This window comes from Hydra vulgaris, chromosome 03 (assembly GCF_038396675.1).
Source record: "Hydra vulgaris chromosome 03, alternate assembly HydraT2T_AEP".
Taxonomy (NCBI): Eukaryota; Metazoa; Cnidaria; class Hydrozoa; order Anthoathecata; family Hydridae; genus Hydra; species Hydra vulgaris.
The window spans coordinates 41,302,501-41,324,381 of NC_088922.1; the positions used below are offsets into that span (position 1 = coordinate 41,302,501).

Here is a 21,881-nt window from a genome sequence, read left to right on the forward strand (position 1 = left end):
GGCTAAAGTTCGCCATTATGTCAATCTGAAAGCATTGTTAAACATATATCATGCCATTTTTGGCTCGCATATACGATATGCTTGTCAAATATGGGGACAATCTCAACAGCAAGAAGTTTTAAGGATATCTCATCTTCAAAACAAAGCTTTAAAAATAATACATTTTCAGAATTACAAATCCAATCCTAATGTGTTTTATCTTACTTCTAAGATCCTTTAACTATGCGACCTTGTTCAATTCTTGAATTGCCAGTTTGTCTGGAACCACCAGCACAAAAACCTACCTCTTTCCTTCAACAATTTCTTCCCAAAAAATGCAAATAACCGATACTATCTTCGATCAACTGATAATCTCAATCTTGCAGTCTTAAATCATCGTTCTGTTACTTATGGATATAAGTCCATAAAAAACCAAAGTATAAAATCTTGGAATAACCTTCCCTATGACCTGAAAGCTCTCCATTCAATTTATGTTTTTAAGAGTAACCTATTCTATTCCTTCCTAATCAAATACAGTTTATAAATCCAAAGATATGCGTATCTATGTATAAGTGTTTGTGATAAGCGCATGTGAATAAGTGTGAGTGTATATGTATGTATGTATATATGTATACATGGATGTGTATGTGTGTATGTGTATGTTTGTATATATTTATATGTGTATATATATGTGTGCGTGTGTATGTATGTATATATATTTATATATATATATTTGTGTGTGTATGTGTATTTGTGTGTATGTGTATATATATATATATATATATATATATATATGTATATATGTATATATATATATATATATATATATATGTATATATATATATATATATATATATATGTATATGTGTATATATGTATATATATGTATATATATATATATGTATATGTGTATATATGTATATATGTATGTGTGTATGTATATATGTGTGTGTGTGTGTGTGTATGTGTGTGTATGTGTATATATATGTGTATGTGTATGTATATATATGTATATGTGTATGTATGTGTGTGTATATATGTGTGTTTATATATGTGTCTATATATGTGTGTATGTAACATAATGTGTGTATGAACATAATTTTATATTCTGATATTTTCATAATTACTGTCGTGTAAGGTTTTTATATAACCAACTTTATTAATATATTTGATTATCTATTTGAGTTTATAAGTCACAGTATAGTATAAATCACATTAACAAAATATGATAATAATATAAATCACATTAATAAAAGGTGTATGTGTGTGACTAATACTAAATGACTATTATTCTTTTTATGATTGTTGTAATTATTTTTATTGTTGTCATTTTATTTTTATTATTATCATTATACTTTTATCATTGTATTGTTATTATTGTTATTACTACCACTCTTATTATTATCATTATTAGTATTTTACTCCTTTAACTTTTAATGTTTGCTTTGTTACAGCTGTGGACGATTATTACTATTAGCATTAAAAATATATTTAGTAGCTTTTATTTACAAGGTTTTTACTTAAGATTAGTACATGTACTATTTGTAAACTTCCGTGAATGTAACAACTATTTCAGAATATATATGATGATTATTTAGAAAAAAATTTTTAATTACGCAACCCGGTTTTTATTGTCGTCAAAATTATATTATATTTAAATTAAATTAAATGTTTTTATTGATATATTTTATATATTTTTAAATAATTTTTTAAAAATTAATTTAAGATTTTGCTTTTTAAATGTACATGCATCGACTGAAAATAGGGATTGACGCAATTGAATAAACATACATCGACTGACAAATAGGGATTGGCGCGATTAAAAGTACATGATTTGAGACAGGGTTGGGTTTGGGCTAAAGATAAATCAGAAAATGATGCGCTCAGCTTTATTCAACAGTTTTGCTTTACATTATTGATAGAAACCAGGCTTTTTTAAATTCATTGTTGAATAGAATTTTATCTATTACCGAGTATGAAAAAATGGCGAATATTAGCTTTTTTTATTGTAATTTTTTAAACTTCAACAGCGATTTAGAGCACTTTTTGTTGGTTTTCAGACCTATGTTTTTATACGATTCTTAATCAGGATAAAATTCTCTATCATATTCAGCAATAAAAAAAAAAAAAAGTGGGGGGGGGGGGAGAAACTGCAGTAGCGCCAAAAAATCTTTATGTCATATATACTAAAACTAAATAAAAATCAAATTATAAAAAAAAATCTAGTAAATAATATATTGATGCAATAATAGTTAAATTAATGACTTACAATCTAATATATTTCAAACATCTCTTTAGGAAACCGATACTTATTATTTTGATCTCAATGTTATTTTGAGATAAAATAAATACGGCGCACGCATATAACAATACGTAATAAAATGTCTTCGAAAAGTTAACCATTAAAATAAGTATTTTTGAACAATACAAATATTTTAGTTTACATGTTCGTTTGATCTGTTTTTTATTATAAAAAGGCACTTTTCCGAATGTAATGCAGATGTCTCACAGTGAGGCAAAACAGCTTTAGAACTAAACAAAAAATTTTTTTCGATTTTTAAGTTTAATAATCTTTTTAAGGGCACTTGTTAGACTTAAGAAAAATTAGTCCGTAAATTTTTTAATAATTATTTACTAATATCAGACGTTTTTGATGTATTTTCGAGTAATTTCGAGTGACGTTTTTTAAAAAACTGGAAAGTAATAGTAAAAATAGGAAAATGAGAAACTTGCATCAATAAATAATACTAATAAAATGAGAAACTTGTATGAATAAATAATACTAATAAAACGAATTCTACTCGATTCAATCAAATAAATTACAGCAATTCAAATATAATGTAAAAAGCAACTCGAAAAAAAAGCTACTCGAAAACTCGAAAAACTTCGATTATTTTTATATTAAAAAAACAACCTTTTTTAAATGTAAATTTCCGTAAATAAAACAATCAATGGTCAAAAGTTAATAGCAAAAAACATCATAATCATCACCATCATCATCGTCATCATAATCATCATCATCATTAATATATATGTCTGAAGGTTTCAGTAAATCTAGTGCTTCTTTTGGAAGCTTGTTCAGTTTTTTTTATGCAGTACTCGTTTACTGGAGATAACAGGATCAGAATTCAATAAAAAAAAGGTTAAGGATATCAGCATTTATGTCTTTTCGACAACATTTTCTAGAGTAATTCTTTCTATACCTTTTAAAGTCTTTATTGCAAACCTCCTGTGCTTCCTCAGTCAGTTGTCCTATTGGCAACAATGCTGATGATGTAATTTCAGGACCATGCTGTACCATGAATACTTTTCAACAAAGTATCTTGTTGTGTCAAGAGCAAATAATCTAAATTTATTTACATCAATATTATATCCACTCGCTACTGCTATCATAATTGTATGCATTTTTTTAATCAAAATTATATTTATATTTGTTATAGCAGCTAAAATTTCTGCCTTGGCAAAGAAGCGTCTAGCTTTATTTCCATCATTCGTATTGCCAAATCCTTTGGTTTATCAATAATCAAACCACACTGTTCTCGAAATTCTTTCCGAATTCGAGCTTGATTGTTTGCGACAATTTCTTTATCATTTCCACGAGCTTGCCGCTTCTTGATTGGTAGTTAATAAGCCAAGTGCAGAATGCATTCGAACATTCGAATCCACCCATGTAGCACAGATAAGCCAAATCCCAAGTTTTCAGTTTTGATACTCTTCTGAACCATGTGCTCAATATCATTAAATTGCTTTGAGGTTGCACCACATAAAAAACATCTTTGAGTGAAGTAGTTTCTGTCAGAGCATTACATACTTTGCAATCTACCACACAAAAAATTAAAGTGTGAAATACTTCTGCTTGTCTTTCTTCGATTAGGCACTTTGTCTTAACAATTCTTCTACGCTAACCAAAAAAAAAAAAAATTTGGGTTCCAAAAAGGTCTAAGACCTTCAGAACGTAAACTGTACGTTTTTGTATATCGCCTAAAATTGGTTGAAAGTTAATTTATCTCAAATCGGTTGAAAATGAAAGTCTATAATATATAATTGGTCGAAAATGAAAACATCATAAATTGGTCGAAAATAAAAAAATACTATATTTGGTTGAAAACAATTTAGGTCTCAGTAAGACATCTGAAAATTAGTTTCACTTATTAGTAGATGTTCTTTTTTGGTCAATAATGGAAACAGACCGCTATGAGTTGTGAAGATTTAAGACCATTTAAGAGGTATTCCTCTGATAATACTGGTGTTTGCAAAAGAATTTACCTAGAAATACTTAAAGCCCTTTATGCATAGCTTTTCTATCTTGCTAAAGTTTCAATACTTTATTGTATTATTATTATAATATTAAATTATTCCAATATTTAAAAAAAGGATCTACAACGGCTAACTACTGAACCATCTAACTTCCCCAAAAATTTAGCCCCACCTGCCCCAAACGTGAGAGCAACAAGTTGATGAAATATTTTTTATATTATTTTCAACTAGACTTATATTCATCGATAAATTTTAAATTTCATAGTAAAATATTTTAGCGTTCAAAAATAATGACCATATAAAGTTTAAACCCCCCTAATTTGAAGAGGTTGCAAATTTTATATTGTCATAATTTTTGAACTCTGAGAGATAATACTATGAAACTTAAAATTTATCGATGAATATAAGTCTAGTTGAAAATAATACAAAAAATATTTCATCAACTTGTTGCTCTCACGTTTGGGGCAGGTGGGGCTAAATTTTTGGGATGTTTTTGTTCCCAAGCTCCAATCATCGCAATTTTTTGAAAAGCATCCTTATTTGACATAAGTATAAACATATAAATGTTTGAAGTTTGCTCCATGTCTGGAAGTTATCTCAAAGACCAAAAAATGCTTTGGGCGCCCCTGTACAAGGGTATCCCAACTTCAAAACAAGACATTAAAGATAATGCACTTTAAGAATTGCAAATTCGATCGTAATGTGGTTTATTTTAATTTTTAAGATTCTTAAACTTTGTGATCTTGTTCAACTCCTAAAGTGACAGTTTATTTTGAATTAACACAAAAACCTACCTCTTAACCTCAACAACTTTTTTCTTAAAAATGAAAGTAACCGTTACTTTATTCATTAAAAATCTGAACTTACCAGTCTTAAAACACCGTTCTGTTACTTATAGACATAAGTCCATAAAATATCAAAGTATAAAATTTTGGAAAACCTACCTTCGGATTTGAAACTTTCCAGTCAAAGTTTTGTATTTAAAAGCAACTTATTTCACTCCTTCCTAAATAAATACAGTTAATATATATAAAGATATGTGTATGTATAAAGGTGTGTATGTGTATATTTATATGTGTGTATTCTAGCATTAATAGATTATTATTATTTTTTCACGATTGTTGTTATTAATATTGTTATTAGTATTGTCGTTTTTTTTATTATTATTTAATCACAAAAAATGCAATTTAATAGAAAAATTGCTGATTTATTTTTTTACAATATCAAAGTTCTAATCTATAATTACTCAAGCCACTGATTCCCTGATTTCCTTACTCCCTGATTCCGTTTCGCATTAGCAGTTAATTATAATAATAAAAATAAATTACTTTCTCGCGCTGAAAGTAATTAATCAATCAGCTTGAACGTCATTATCCGGTGAAACATTTTATTATCAGTTTAGACATTTTAAAAAATCATTAATTTATTTAACTCCAGATATATAATAAATTATATATTTGCATGATTTTGAATAAATATAATTAATCTTAATTCTAATTCAAACAATTTTTATATTATTGATCGCAAAATAAATAAAAATTTAAAACTTAATGGTTGCTAAAAACGGGTGCCAGTGGCCTGAATTTATTATTTATTAAGTATGGGTAAGGTATATATATTTCTTTAGATTTCTCGGCTTTAACTTTTTTCTCAAAATGAATAAAACTTATATATGTAAATGATTGCTCAAAACGGGAGCTCGCTTAAGTTTATTAGTTTATTATATAGTTTCCTTAACTCAAAATCTTAAATAGATTTAATTCTTAACTAATAAAAAACACTTTTTATTAATGTTATATTTTTTGGATTTCTGGATATTACAATAATAACTTTTATTTTTGTTGTTGTTTTTTTAATCAATATATCACCATAGCAATTTACATTTTGAAGGAAAATTATTTTTATTATATTAAATTATTATTTAAAAGCCAAAACACAATCTTTTCTTCAATAAAATTGGATACAGCGAGTTTGTTTTAAAATCTTGCACAAATCCTCTAATTGGAATAAATTAAAAAAACTTTATTTTAAATTTTAAGGAAACTATACCAAGTAAACGATATTAATTGTAAAAAATACCGAAAAAAAAGTACACTTTTGTCAATAAATTAAAATTAATTACTTCCGTATTTTTGGTATATACGTGCAAATTTTTTTTACAGGAAATGGACATAAAATAAATCCTTTGTGGATGTTTTTTGGTATATGTTTTAAACTAACAGTTTGATGAAGATGGTTTGGACACCTTGTATGGAGTCACAAACATTCTCTACATTAGAAAATACTTACCATGTTTTGAAAAACCATTCTGTTCACAGTCAACAATACTTTCCAGAAACAACATCCTACTGCGCATACAATGGCATACGTCATTCAGATGTTCTCTACACCGAGAGTGCTTCACCACACTTTGAAAATTCAGTTAGTAAACCTTGTATAACATTGACAGAACCTTTGGAGACGAATTTTATTCCATCCTATTATAATAACATTCCCTTATATTTTCCTAACTCTTCCATGATGTCACCAACAAATGCTGATAGTCTTTCTGGTTACTGTAATTCTGAAATTTGTGGATCTATGATTGATCTTAATCAATTAACTTATGAAAAATTTTCTCCAACATTAAAAAGCTATGCAAATGAATACAACGGCTTGAATCATGGATACTTGCACACTGGTATTGGTAATACATTCAATGGTAAATATACTCTTTATGACTAACTTTTTATTACCTTTTTTACTTCGTTTTTATTTTTTACCTTTTTTTATTACCTTATTCTACTTCGTTTTTAAAAGCTAAGTGTTTTTGGTTTAAAGTTATTGTAAATGTAGTCAGTGTTGTACGCATAAAACAAATCAGCTTAAATCGGCATAAATCAGACTTGAAGGTTGAACCAGAATGCTCGAAATCTCCACAATAAGACTTAGAGTTTCTTTTTTCTATCGCAAATTTTGCGTATTTTATTTTGTTGTAATTTTTTCTTAAAAGTAATAAAAATATAGTTGTAGAATAGTAAATAAATATTTTAAAAATGTAGCACCACTTTATTTTCTGCACATTATTGCCATGCTAAAATGAATGTATGGCTATTGTAACCAAATACGATTTGTATTTTATTGTTTAAAGAACATAGCCATTAACACAAAATTCAAAAAATCAAAAAATTTAATTTTAGTTTTTTAATATAATGTTATATATTTTATTTTATTATAATGTAAATTTTTTTAATCGGAAAATGAGAAATTTTTTAGATTAACCGATTTTACTGTATTTAAAGTTTGAACTCCAATTATTTTTCACTACACATTTTTAAATAAAAAAAAATGAAATATAATGTTTACTAAGAAATATTAATATTTTAAATAATAAAATCTCCAGCCCCATTATATATTTCTGAACATCTCTGGTTGGGAAGCACTGTCTTCTTATGGTTGGGAAGCACTTGTTTTTTATGGTTGGGAAGCACTGGCTTCTTATGGTTGGGAAGGATTGTCTTCTTATGGTTGGGAAGCACTGTCTTCTCATGGTTGGGAATCATTGTCTTCTTAAGGTTGGGAAGCACTGTTTTCTTATGGTTGGGAAGCACTGTCTTCTTATAAGCCAGTGCTTATTATTATAGTTATTATTATGTTCTGAATGTCTTAATAAAAGTCGTCATAAGGAGGGGGCCAAAAAATAATTTTTACTAGCACATTTTTATTTTCTCCAGGGCCCTGGGCTTATATAAAATATATATACGAAATTAAATGTTTTTTTATATTAAATTAATTTTGTATTCTCTTACTTAAGATGAATTTACTCTACCACTAATAAATAATATTATAAGTTTGCTTTGCAATGTACTAGTATATTTTATTAAACATTTCATATTTTAATCGTAGAAATAACCATGTTTATTTTATTGTCTTTGCAAAATTGATGTATATTAACAATAATTAGTTATTATTAATTTGTATTCTAAGTGTTTTATTTGTGTATTTTGAATAATAGTGTGGCCCAGGACCTTCAGACATAGCAGGGGCCCGGGGGAAATCTCCCTAACCTCTCTCGCCAGTCTGATCCTGGATATATTTCATCAATTTAAAGGACAATTAATAATGTATTCTGTCTTTTCTTTTTCAGATATTTTGGTAATGAGTCAGATTCAAACAAAACACCCAAAACGAAAACGAATGACTTACTCAAAATTTCAACTTCGTGAACTAGAAAAAGAATTTAACTTTAACCATTTTCTTAAAAAAGAACGTCGTACCGAGTTAGCAAAACTACTAAAGTTTTCAGATAGACAAATAAAAATTTGGTTTCAAAACAGACGCATGAAGTTTAAGAAAGAAGTAAATAAAGTTAAGCTACGTAATTTGCTTGAAGATATAAACATGTCATAAAAATTAGCGTTTATGTAAAAAATTTGAAAATACTTTTAGAGAAGAAAAACAAAACATTTTAAAAATAATAAATATTTACAACTATTTTTGTTACTGTAAACAATTTTTTTTTATGTAAAAATTTTTAACGATTTTAATACAAACTAAAATATGAACATTTGAGATATTTATTTTTAAATATTTGTCATTTTCGAAATATGTCATATTCGAAAATTTTTTTTTGAAAAAAACTAAATCCAGAATTCGATGCCGAATTCAAATTTTGTCAAATTTAAGATCTAAGTTTGAATTTGGCTTTCAGATTTGAATTCTGTTTAATTAAATTTTATTTAATCCAATTCATTATTTTAATCCAAACTAATTATAATTGGCTACAGTTTTGACAAAGTTTAAAATTAAAATTTGAATTTCAAATTTCTGAAAAAAATGTATGTTTAGCGCTACGGATTTTATAAGCATTTAAATAGGAATTCCTGAAATAATAAATGGAAATAACGCCAGAGGAAATAAAAGAGTTAGCACTTGGCCGAAGAGAATTACACAAAACACTAACTCTTGTCCAAAGAGAATTATGCAGAAGTGAATCGTTTTTTTATTTTTACCAAAGGTAATTGTTTGTGTAACAATCGTTCAGTTAGAGAAATCTAAAAAACCTGAAAAAAAAGAAAATCACTATGTCTTGTTTGGAAAAGACTGTTTTAAAAGGAAAAAACGCATTTTACGCGTTTGGAAAAGACGCGTTTGATTTAAAGAAAAACTAAATATAAGTTAATATTTTAATAAAAACTCAATATTTATGGACGTAATTTTCAAAAATTCAAGAACAGAAAATGAAGAAAAAAAGTAATCCCAAGATCATTTGTCAGATTAAAGTGCCGGCAGAAACAGGACCAAATTGTGGAATGATTCTGTCAACACCAAATTCCAGTACCAGTTCTCTGAGGACTCGTATCAGGCCCTTCCATCTATATGAGCCCAGAGCAGTTGTTTTATTTGAGGCAGCATGGGATCAAAAAACACTGGACGATACTAAGAATTTAGATAAACCTCACCACAAAATGGAGAAGTAGAACCAAATGATTCATTGGATAAGATCCAACTTTTTATAACTAAATTCGATTTTCTAATTTTTAATTTTTAACAAAATTTAGTTTAAACAAATAAGATCTTTTGTTACTATTTTAAACCTTAACAAATTTGATATCATTTGGTATGATTCTATTATCATTCCGCTACATCGACAGGTTTGGAATGGGACAACAATCTTTTCTTTCAATATTTCAATAATGAAAGAAAAAAGATTGTTGCCCCATGCCAAACCCTCAGTCAATGTAACAGCACTCCCTTGTCGCAGCAGGCTATAAGAGAGTCGATATATGTACTGAAAATAATAAATACTCCTTTATGCTTAAAAAGTCTTCACTGAAGGCCACATACTGCAGATTTACCCTTTTTAGTTATTTCTATATTTTTGTTAAGCTTAAAATAAGAAGAATAAATGAGAATACAAAATATTTTTGAAACGGCTAAACTGACAGTGATTTAAGGTAGTTTACTATTCATTTTTTAAAATTGAAATTCCATTTAGGTTTAATATATTGTCATTGTTGAAATTGCAATTTTATTATACTTTTTTACGTAAAAAATACATTATTACGTAAAAAAGTTAAAAAATTAACTTTAATTAAAACTTAAATTAAAAAGTTTTAATTAAAGTTTATTTTTGTTTTGTTTTAACTGCTTAAGTTGTATGTATGTTATAACTTTAGTAATTAATTATAATTTTTATTTATTTGAACACTCTTTGTTGCATTATGTAACCAAATTAATTCGAAATTCATAAATTGCAAGATTTTTATAAGAATGAACTTTATTATTCCAAAAAATCCATATAAAATTCCAAAAATTGGATTTACAAAATAATATAACCTTTGAGTGATTTAATAAATGATATAAAAATAATGTTTCATTTACAAATATACTTAACTTATAAATGGTTACTGTTTCACCATTAAACACTGCATTTTTTGATAAGAAATTTAAAAAAAAAACCAGTACATTTTACTTTGCCTGCTGTTAAAACTGATTTTAAAAAGTTATTAATGCTATAATCAATAGAAATAAAGTTAAAATAAAATGATACTCGATATAATGTTATAATCAAGTGTTATATTTGGTGCACTTAGCAGAGGTGCGACAGCATTTAGTGCCAAGTGGTGTTACTATTGCATATCTAGGTTCTGTGATTTAACCTTTCATAATTATATAGAAAATATACTAGAAAATATGAGTCAAACAGATCAAAATTGATCTGATTGCAAAAATGATTTTATAATAAAGTAATCTGTTGAAATCTGTTTATCCATTTTATTTGAGATGGTTTCAATTTTATTTTTTAGTATTTTGCCATTATTATGTAATTCTGTAATTATTTTAATACATGTTTAATCATCGTGTCTATTTGTAATAAATTTTGCTAATTATTATATAATGGTTTTCATTATAATAATCTTTATATGCTTGGTTCCTCCGTTCAGTACCGGCTGCTGTAAAAATATAAAAATAAAAATATGTATGAAATAAAATAAACGTATTTTTGTAAAACAAAACCAGTGGGAAAAAAGACGTCGAAAAGACGTCTTTAAAAGTCTTATTTACGATGTCTTTTAGGCGTCTTTTTTTAGTCGAATCTAAAAGACATCTTTTTTCGACATTGAAAAGACGTCTTTTTTGTCTTTATCTTGTCATGAAAAGACGTGAAAATGCGTCCTTAAGATGTTTTTGTTAATCGATTATGCATATCTAAAAAAGTTTTTTCTCAACGTTGGAAAGACTTTTTTTGTCATACCTATAAGTATACTATAGTATCCTATATACTATAGTATATAGGATACTATAGTATACTTATAGGTATGACAATTCCTGCTTTTCATATATGAAAAGCTATTTTCATTAAATGAAAAAGATAAAAGCTCTTCATACAAAGTGTGACAAAAAGCTCATTCCGATGTCGAGAAAAAAACCTCTTTTAGATATCAATATAAAAGAGGAAGGATTTTCGACATCTTATATATGTATAAACATAGGAGAAATATTTATAAATAAAACAGCAGTATTGTTCAACAGAATATATCAATTTAAGAATCATCAGAAGATTCATCATTTTCTTCATCTTCCTCTTTTGTTTCATGAGCGAGCTCTGTTTCTTGGCGTTGTTGCTTACGCAACAATAAAATTAATTATTTCACGTCGAGAATGAATAAAATTAACTATTTCACGTCGAGAACTCTTTTTATACAAGCTGGCTACGACTTCTAAAAAATGAGTGAACATGAAAAACGATCTCTAGTTTTAATGTAATACAAAAAAAGCAAATGAAATTTGATCAGCTGAGTGAACCACATTAGACTTACTTACTATTAATACAAAAAGGGCTGATCCTTTCAACCCCAACTTGTTTCCAGCGCGGTCCTTTCTTTTTGTCCTCACTAGGTTAAATTGGGACAAGAGTCCAACGGTAAATAGTCTGAAAATATATAAAAATGAGTATGCTAAAGAAATTTACCATCATCAAAATGACTGTACATCGATGTATTTTATTATGTAGTACTTAAACCAAGCTAAACATTTGTACCTCTCAGATTCGCCATGAAAGCCAAGTTATTGAAAACAGATATTGATATTTTTATGTCTTCTATGACGGGACTTTTTAATTCAATTTTGCTGAAATTAAGTGTTATAGACCCATAACAATTTAAAAATTCGTTATTGACTAAAGACTATCAAAAACGAAAAGATAAATCAGTTAATACACATAATAGTTGTTATTCATTTAAACTTGATAAAAGTTTTATTCAAAGCTCTATTTTAGCGTGAAGCATAATGATGCTTTACTTAACAACATAAAATTATAAAAACTGGCGATATCTTTTGCAACACAGATGAAATACACATTAAACAAAAAGCAAGACTAGAAAGCTGCAATGATGTTTAGCTATAAAAAATGTACCTTTCCAGTATCATTTTCACTTGGTCTTTTGTATCCAAACCGAAAGGTTTTGCAGACAATTCTAAAGATAAATCTGTTGTCATTATGTGCATATTTTACTTGCTTTGTTAACGACAGATAGCATTTAACAAGGAAATAATAACTTTAACATAAAAGTTAATGAGCCAACCTTTTGTCTTAACAATTTCATCATTCAACTAAATACAAACAACAAAATTATTCAGATCATTTAAAAGCATTTTGAAAAAATAAATTGCAAGCATACTGAATGCTTCTTCTTTTCTATTATCCGTTTCACTGGCACTTGAACATGTAAATACAGACAGAAATTGTTTACAGGTTTCTTTTTTGTCTGGAAAGAAATATTTTAATTTAATATGTAATAAACAAGGTTCTTCAAGCATATATATATATATATATATATATATATATATATATATATATATATATATATATATATATATATATATATATATATATATATATATATATATATATATATATGTATGTATATATATATATATATATATATATATATATTTATACATAATATATATGTATACAATATATATATACATAACATATATGCTTATATATAAAGCACATATATATATATATATATATATATATTATAAATATGTATATACATATTATATATATATATATAAATATATATATATATATATATATATATATATATATATATATTTATACATAATATATATGTATATAATATATATATACATAACATATATGCTTATATATAAAGCACATATATATATATATTATATATATGTATATACATATTATATATATATATATATATATATATATATATATATATATATATATATATATATAAATATATATATATATATATATATATATATATATATATACTTTATATATATTATATAAGCATATATATTATGTATGTATATAATATATATATATATATATATATATATATATATATATATATATATATATATATATATATGTATATATATATATAATGTGTATATGTTATATAATATATCTCATAAATTTATTACATAAATTATAAAATGAACTCACTTACCGAAAACAGTAATTGTCTCTTTCACCTTGGTTTTTTTCTCGTATATGACCAGTTTTCCCAGTGTAAATGATACCATTAAGAGGAAAAGCATTTTCAGCATCAAAAACCCACCATATTTTAATGCCATATTTGGCTGGTTTTGAGGGAATGTACTGAGTAAACTTTGTGCTTTTCTTAAAGATATTTACCACAGTAAATACCTTTAAGAAAATGTCACTAATCGAGAGTGTTTCGGTGCTCTTACTAGGACCACTTCGCTGACGCACTATGTTTCGGAATGGGGTTTTATTTTGTTGAGAAGGGATTTTATTTCATACAATTCCTTTAGCTATGTAAGTACTCTGTGATTCTGCTAAAATTAAGAAGAAACATTTATTTCATAAACATAAAATAAAAAAATAATGACTTTTTGTATATCACTTTTATTAACTACCTTTTTGTGCTTCAACTGCACTTTTATCATTTCTCTCATTGTCACTATTTTCACCTTGGGATGCTTCTATTTCTTCTTCATTTTCTTTGTCTGAAAATAATGAGTTTAAAAAGTAAAAAATGGAAATATTTATACTAGTTAATTCAGTGATTAAGATTTGCAAAATGCAGTAAGTTAAGCACCTTCTTCTGCAGATATATCTAATTCTTTTTGCATTGGAATTTCTTGAGGATCTGCAAATAAATAAATAAGCATATATATATATATATATATATATATATATATATATATATATATATATATATATATATATATATATATATATATATATATATATATATATATATATATATATATATATATATATATATATATATAATTTGGTCTGACTTTATTAAAACTAACCTGAAATATAAGCATTATCATCATTATCAGAAACCTCAAGCTCTAACATATTGTTAGGCACCCAATCACCATCCTCGCCATCAGAGTTATTGCTAGAAATATCACTGTTGGATCCTATCAATGCAACCAAATAGGCCTTCTTTTCTACATCACATAATCTGTAATAAAATTATAGTTTTATTATTCAATATTGTGATTCTTCAATAAAATAATACACTAGAATTAAATTTATTTTACCTTTCAAATTCTGCTATTGATAATTCCTCCATAACTCAGTTGTTAATTTTCTATTGTTATCTTAATATTATATTATTCCAGCACTTTAACTTGAATAATAATTGAAAAACTATTTTAAATAAAACAATGTATAACAATAAAAAATAAAAAAATAATTTAAATTATAGTTTGCATTGAATTTACATTTTAAAGCCTGAAAAAAAAAGTTGGGCAACCCGGTACCCTGGTTGTCTAACAATGTTAGTAAATTTGGTTGTGTACACAAGGGTTAAATTTCCAATGCAAAAAGGTTTCTCTTAAAAAAATTTTTATAAAAAATTCTTGTTGACAAAAAACGGGCCAATGAGAACGTAACAAAGATGAGCTCGTAACTACGACCTCGTAATTACGATATTAAGGGTTAAAACTCATAATTATAACGGCCATAATTATTGTCAATTTTCTTAAGCAAATTATGATTTGCTTATTAATAAGTTAAGTTGTTAATAAGCAAATAATAATTTGTTTATAAATTAAATAAGCGAATTATAATTTGCTTATTAACAACTTAAGTTGTTCCCCTGTGGGAAACGTTAGTGAATTTTCCCACCCCTTCTCTAAAGAAAGAAAGTCCTAATGAGTGTTGCTTAATTTGACATTAAAAAAAAAAAAATTCTAATTTCATTTTTAAAGATCATCGATATAAAAGATGTATTTTCTACGTCTTGAGAAGGACGTTCAACCGATTGACGTCTTTTCGACCTTTTTTTAAAGACGTCTTTTTAAAAGACGCCTTTTCCACATCTTTATTTAGGCTAATTATAAAAAGACATAACAAGTCATAAAAAAGACGTCTTTTATTTGTCTAAAGATACCTTTTTTCCCACTGGGAAATAAATGTAATTATGTAAAATAAATTTATGCATTTTTGTAACAAATTAAAAAATAATAATAATAATACAACTAAAAAAAATATAAAAAATACAACATTTGTCACTTTTTTTTCGAAAACAATTTATTTGGAAAACATAACAACTTCGGTTATGAAGATATTTTTCAAAATCAGAACTGATTTTGAAAAGTACCTACATAACAGAAATCGTGATGTCTTCAAAGTTAATTGTTTTTTAATTTTTTTTTTACAAAAATATATATTTTCTTTTTTTACATATTTAACTTTATATCAATTATATATCGTAAATAAATTTGTTTAAAAGTAAAAATATAGATTTTAAAGATATATTCTAAATAAGATTAAAAAAAATTAATTAGTGTTTTAAAATACAAGATGTAAATACAGATTCGTTTTCACCCATTTTTAAGTTTTTTTGTTGATTTATATGAAAATCTAGCTTGCCTTATTCGCAATCTTGCCCCACTTTTCCCCGATAAATTTAAGACCTTCTGTTTTTATAGATTTTATTAAAAAGTTTTTCGTGAACGCAATTTTAAATTTATTAAGATATATCTGTTTTCAAACGTTTTCAGTCATTACCTATACAAAAATAGAGGTAAGTTTTAAATAAACTAATTAAGCTTAACGCAAAATTAAGACAAGGCAAAACATATTTGGAATATTTTTTGCTAAATACTCTCAGCATTTTTAAAATATGACCTGGCTGAATGTTGAAATAAATAGATGGTTAGCAAACGTGAACTTAACTCTAAAGTAACGCATACAGTATTTTTATTATTTTATATTTTTTTATTAAAATTTACCGCATTTACAAATAAAACAAAGATGGCTTAAGTAATAGAAAAAAATGAAGTTTTAAAGCTATGTAAAAAAAGTAAAAAAAGAATAGACAAGAAAACGAAAGCTTCAATAATATAGGAGCGTCAATATTCAATGAAGTCAACTTTTAATATATCCAATTATTATTATTTTGTTTTTTTGTAAAAACTGACTAAATTTTCATTTTTGGGAAATACTGAATCATAACTAATTAAAATAATGAACATCGATTTAAATAAAAGTACTTTTTTGTGATCGATTTTAGAAATTTAAAGGAACGGTGTTTCTATTAAATTCCTAAAATGGATAACAAAAAAATATTTTTATTCAAATCAATGTTAATTATTTTAAACCATTTTAAATCACAGAAAATATTTAGAATTTTATTGAAAACAATTTTGTTAGGAAAATTGGCTATGAAATTCCGGAGGATACATGTTCCATTAATTTAACTTTTATTTTTATAAGGAAAATCGTATAAAAAAAATCACCAAGACTTTGACGTACATGCAGCTTTATTATCGTTATGCAAAAGCTTTTTCCAAAGAAAATATTAAGTTTTAAAAGTGGAAGGCTATACTGTGTATTGCAAATTGAGAATAATCATTTTAATTTGCAAAAAATATAGTGCTAAAATAAAAAAAAATGTAATAATATTATCATTTTTATTTTACTTAGAAAATCTAATAAAATTATCAGGTTTTTCAATTCTATCTTTATAGATGATGCCAAAGATCTGGAGTTTAAATTTCTAATGATATACGTTTTTATCGCAAAGACGTAGGCCTGCTTAAAGATAAGAATCATAAATCAATAAATTTTAAAATGAAGTTATTTGGATTTTATTTTTTTATTTTTACTTCATTACTAAACAGAGCGAGGCAGAGGTAATAAGAGTTTTTTCGAAATCATTTTTAACTTTTTGAAAATTCCTTATATAGGACATATTTTGTGTATGGCATTTACGAACTATGATGTATAACAAATATTGAATAATACATTAATGTGAACGCAAGCGATTAAAATTTAAAACAAGTTTTTAAAATTTAATGACTTGTTTAAATATAATATGACTTATAATAATATTTAATTTTGAGGTTAAATATTAAATGAGTTTTTAAACTTTGGTTAATTAAAATTCGAAATAAGTTATAGTTAAAAATAAGTGAAAGCAAAATTTCTGATAGAAAAATATTTGCAACTTTTCTCAACGTAACAATTTTCGCTTAATATTGAAATTTTTAAAAATTTTCTTTGTTGATTTAATTTGTTTGACATCTTTTTTTTACCCGTACAAATATTTTCATTTTTCAAATAGTTCTTGATACTATCAAATTGCAAACTAAATACAAAACTCAAAAGTTTTTTAAAATTATGAATGGACATTTAAAAAAGTTCAGTTTAATTTAATTTAAAATATAACAAAAATGTTGACGAGAAAAGCTTCCGTAGACCTCCTTGTGTCAAGTAAATATGCGCGTTTTTCAGTACCATAAAGATTTTTGTTTTCCGTCATTTTAAATTTGTTATTTCTAGCAGTACACAACAGACGCGATCGAAAATAGAAATGGTCGCTTTGTTTTTATTTAAAAAACGGTATAATGTGCTATCAATTTTGTTTTATTTTTCATTTTATAACTATATTTTTGCCGAGTTATATGATATCAATAGCATAGCGCTTTATGAATCATCAGAATATGCTCATGTTGAAGAAGGTGTTATTCATGTAGATCCTAAAACATCTCTGAAGTTAATACTATTTGGTTCTAATTTGAAAAATTATTTTTATTTGTCATTTTCGTTTGTAACAAAAGAGAAAAACAAAAACTGTGACGATGATCGTGAGACTACCAGCATTCCTATATTCTCAAAAGATGGGAAAACTGCTATATTTACTGAAAATTTTGCGGTGAGTTAAGCTGTTACCATTAACTATTATTTAGTCTTTTCTTTCAATTCTTATACAGTTTTGTTGTATAAACTACTCTAAGCTTTTTTTCGAAAGTGTAATACTGTATCTTTATTTAATTATAAAATTTGGTTTATTACTCATTTTTAACGTTTTTTTATTTTATTTTTTATTTTTTTCTTAATGGGTGCAAATTATTATATATATATTTAAATATTTTAAAACGGTGTTCAATTGTTAATTTAGAAAATTGAAAGCCATGAATTTTACTTATTTTTCAAAAATTAAAGCATTTAGATAGTGTCAAATTGTAATGTTTGAAGAACAACCTTAATTAAAGCAAAAGGAGGGGAGGGGGTGGTTAGGGTTAAAAGTGCTTAAAGAGTTATAATTTGACCCATGTATTAAAAATAACTTTAAATTATAAATGGTTTTAAACTGTACTACACTTAAGTTTTACATTTAACTGTTGTTTATTGTGGCTGTCGTTTGAGCATCAGTATTATTGAGTCTAGTTAAAAGATTTAGTAATTTATTTATAGTTGTTTAGTAAATTCTTTGAATTGATTTCTTCTTAAGCATAACTGATGGACTTTTATATTTTAATAAAAATCAATAAAGTCAAATAATGTTTAACTTGAGAGTTAGTTTTTTTATTTTGCTAAATTACGTGTATTTTTAAATGTCAAAAAAAAATTCGACATTTGAAAAAAACACGTAATTTTTATGAACTTTACTCTCTTATATCTTTTTTTATAGTAAAGCTAGAACCTTGAGGTTTTTGCATCAATTACTTTGACTCAACTTCTTTCCAACCATATATAGAAAGTAATATGTTTAATATGGCTTTTCTTTTATATTATTCATGTCTTAAGACCATTATTAATAAAAAGACTTGCTGTGGACATGTTTTTTTCAAAAGTAGTTTTTGAAGGTAAGATTTCCTAAGTACCAAAACACATCAAATTTGTATGAAAAATTCTATATAGATTAAAAAAAAGAAATCTAATGGAATGGGAAACCTTTTTAACATTTATACATAATTTCTTAGTTCTCAGCATTTAAAAACTTTAAGGTCAGTTTATTAAAAAAAAAAACTTATAATGCACAAGAATCTTATAATGCTCAGCAAATTAACAAACTACCTGATATAATCAAAACCAAAACTTGCTTACTTATACACAGCTAACTTAATAAAAGCTGCTAGCAATATTTAGTAAATGCCTTTCTTTACACATTGTAAATAGCTTTCTGCAAGAAATTCTTGTAGAGATGCAATAAGTGAAGAAACCTATACTTTATTATTTTATGGTTAATACTTTGTAAAGGATGCAAACTAGACCATAATGGATTGGAATCAACTTTAAAACAAACTAAACATTTTTGTAATATTAAGAAAACATATTCTTAGAGTTAAATTAAAATACTAATTTTCACATCAAGATGAATAGAAACAAGGATTTTTATCAAATTTAGTTTAAGTTACTTTTTTTATATTCATTTTACATTAATCTTTTTATAGTTTCAAATGAATTAATTTTTTTCATACCGATTCAAAAGTGCTAATACACAAAAGTGGTTAATGCTTATAACTTTATATAAATGCATTTTTGGATAAACCATTATTAAGCCTGTAGGCAAAATTATTTTAGATATTTTTTTTAGTAAACTTTAAATATATAACAAATTTATGAAAAGATGATTTTTTTAGTTTTGATATTGCTTTTTTTTATAAGTTTTTCCATTATCATTAATTTTTTAGATTGATCATAAAATGAACGTCAATTAGAAATTATTAACTAGTTTATGAGTAGTAGGAGAAGATTTTGTTACAGCCAAAGTAAAAAAAAGAAAATGTCATTTTTTTTTATTTTTAAACAACTAATAAAAACTGTAATCTAAATTTTATGAAATTGTAGATACATGTTAATAAATAAAACTAGTAATAACAAGTGTAAACGAACAACTTAAAAAAAATATTTAGTATAATAGTTTTTTTTTTTATCTAAACATTTCTTCCATGCATTTTAATTCTTTTATTGATGTTTCTTCAACAATGAGGAACTGTTACATTGCTCAAAAGTAATTAGTAACTTTTTACCCGCTGGACAAGACAAATTTGATGCATGCCACATTAACCAAGAAGCATAAGACACCTGTTTGTTTTTGTTAAATTAGAAGACTAAGGTAATGTGTTTACAATAAAGCCCGATACTCTTCAGGTCAATGATAGTTATTTGTATTTCCTTATAGCTTTTTCATTTTCTTTATAAAGGGTCATAAGTTTAATATGGTATTCAACAAATTTAATATTAAACTTTTAAAATTCTATTTAAAAAAAAATAAAACTATCAAATGGATAACATTGCAAATAAAAACAGAATCACTTTAAACACTTTTGAAAAGTGTAATGTATCAGAAATCTTTTGTTTGGTTAAAATCATCTTTAGAATTCATGGATAATTTTTTTTATGACAATACTTTTTAATTTAAGAATATTAAGACTTAAAATATTTTTAAATGTGATTTCAAGTTAAATTTAATTACAATGCAGTACTTTAAAATATGCAACTGGCGTAAATTAACTTTTAACAATTTTCATATTTATGTTAAATAAAGTTACATTTATGCTCTTTCCTTATGCAGCAAAGTTTCATAATAAAGCCTGCTAAAGCTGACTGGAATTCTTTTTGTGATTTTCTTCATAATAGTCCTTGAACTGATGTCTTTTGTCTCTCTTTGATAAATGCCTCATACATACTCTCCTTGACTCAAGCAGGTATAGAGGCTTTTATTCCTTCTTGTTGATTTCGATTTAAGCCTCATTATACTTCATGGTTTTCACTTTCTTGTGCAGCTTCTATATTTAATTGTCATTAATTTTTTCATCTTTTTCACAAGAACAACTCTCTGACTCTGACCTTTTTATTATTTTCGGAAATCAATTTAAAAAGGACTGTCTGATGCTAATCTCCATTATTCACAGTTTACTAAATCTTTTATCTTATCTCAGGAGTTAGGCACTATAGACTTTTGGACTCATCCCAAATTATGGCTTCCATTCCATAAACCTAATGGCCATACTCTTCCTGCAATTCCAGTTAAACAAGTTAACCCATTATTAGGTATCCAAATCACTCACTCAATATAAATCATTGCTTCTATTACTAAAGTCATTTTCTGTCATAGTCTTACAAAAATAGTCTCCAGAACTCTCTTCGTTCCCTCTAAGCTATTTAATTAGTGCTTGGCTGAATTTTTTTTCCTGTCTGCTGGAAAATGGCATCTGTGGTTCCAATTTTGAAAAACTCTGGAGAACCCTCTGGACCCTCTCTGACAATCAGTATGGGTTTCGATCTTCTTGTTCTATAACTGGCTTGCAAACTGCTGTAACTGAAAGGTTCTATCATAAATTAGATTGATGCAACAAGGCAAGAGCTATTGCTCCGGGCATATCAAAAGCTTTTG

General features: G+C 25.8%; 3 protein-coding genes and 1 long non-coding RNA gene across 5 annotated transcripts in view; 2 read left to right on the top strand and 2 right to left on the bottom strand.

Moving 5' to 3' along the window:
- Positions 1-6,402: 6,402 nt before the first annotated feature.
- LOC124808601 (homeobox protein Hox-A7) lies at positions 6,403-8,692 on the top strand. Its single transcript, XM_065791932.1, has 2 exons — positions 6,403-6,937; positions 8,363-8,692. Exons 1-2 carry the CDS (start codon positions 6,463-6,465, stop codon positions 8,623-8,625), a joined length of 738 nt encoding a protein of 245 aa, XP_065648004.1. The 5' UTR covers positions 6,403-6,462; the 3' UTR covers positions 8,626-8,692.
- A 3,028-nt stretch (positions 8,693-11,720) lies between these two features.
- Positions 11,721-13,878, bottom strand: LOC136077734 (uncharacterized). Of its 2 annotated transcripts, XR_010637232.1 has the most exons (5): positions 13,716-13,878; positions 12,635-12,986; positions 12,260-12,348; positions 12,043-12,151; positions 11,721-11,939 (listed from the first exon to the last, which is right to left on the bottom strand). It is a non-coding gene; the product is annotated as an uncharacterized LOC136077734 (long non-coding RNA). The 2 variants fall into 2 exon arrangements; XR_010637231.1 differs by having other exon boundaries at positions 12,260-12,986.
- A 26-nt stretch (positions 13,879-13,904) lies between these two features.
- Positions 13,905-15,059, bottom strand: LOC136077735 (uncharacterized). Its single transcript, XM_065791933.1, has 5 exons — positions 14,791-15,059; positions 14,554-14,711; positions 14,331-14,381; positions 14,149-14,238; positions 13,905-14,067 (listed from the first exon to the last, which is right to left on the bottom strand). Exons 1-5 carry the CDS (start codon positions 14,820-14,822, stop codon positions 14,027-14,029), a joined length of 372 nt encoding a protein of 123 aa, XP_065648005.1. The 5' UTR covers positions 14,823-15,059; the 3' UTR covers positions 13,905-14,026.
- Positions 15,060-17,050: 1,991 nt separating this feature from the next.
- Positions 17,051-21,881, top strand: part of LOC100203675 (metal transporter CNNM4) — a 30,947-nt gene continuing 26,116 nt past the window's right edge. The window contains exon 1 of the mRNA XM_065793238.1: positions 17,051-18,413. Within this exon, the coding sequence (XP_065649310.1) occupies positions 18,072-18,413 (342 nt within the window). The 5' untranslated portion in view covers positions 17,051-18,071. The remainder of the gene's footprint in view (positions 18,414-21,881) is intronic.

Bases quoted from the DNA above. Each gene is read 5' to 3' on its own strand.
- LOC124808601 (XM_065791932.1), top strand. From the start codon at position 6,463: ATGAAGATGGTTTGGACACCTTGTATGGAGTCACAAACATTCTCTACA. The intron at 6,938-8,362 runs GTAAATATACTC...TTTCTTTTTCAG, and splicing joins TATTGGTAATACATTCAATG to ATATTTTGGTAATGAGTCAG.
- LOC136077735 (XM_065791933.1), bottom strand. From the start codon at position 14,822: ATGGAGGAATTATCAATAGCAGAATTTGAAAG. The intron at 14,712-14,790 runs GTAAAATAAATT...ATTTTATTACAG, and splicing joins TCAATAGCAGAATTTGAAAG to ATTATGTGATGTAGAAAAGA. The intron at 14,382-14,553 runs GTTAGTTTTAAT...ATTTATTTGCAG, and splicing joins TGATAATGCTTATATTTCAG to ATCCTCAAGAAATTCCAATG.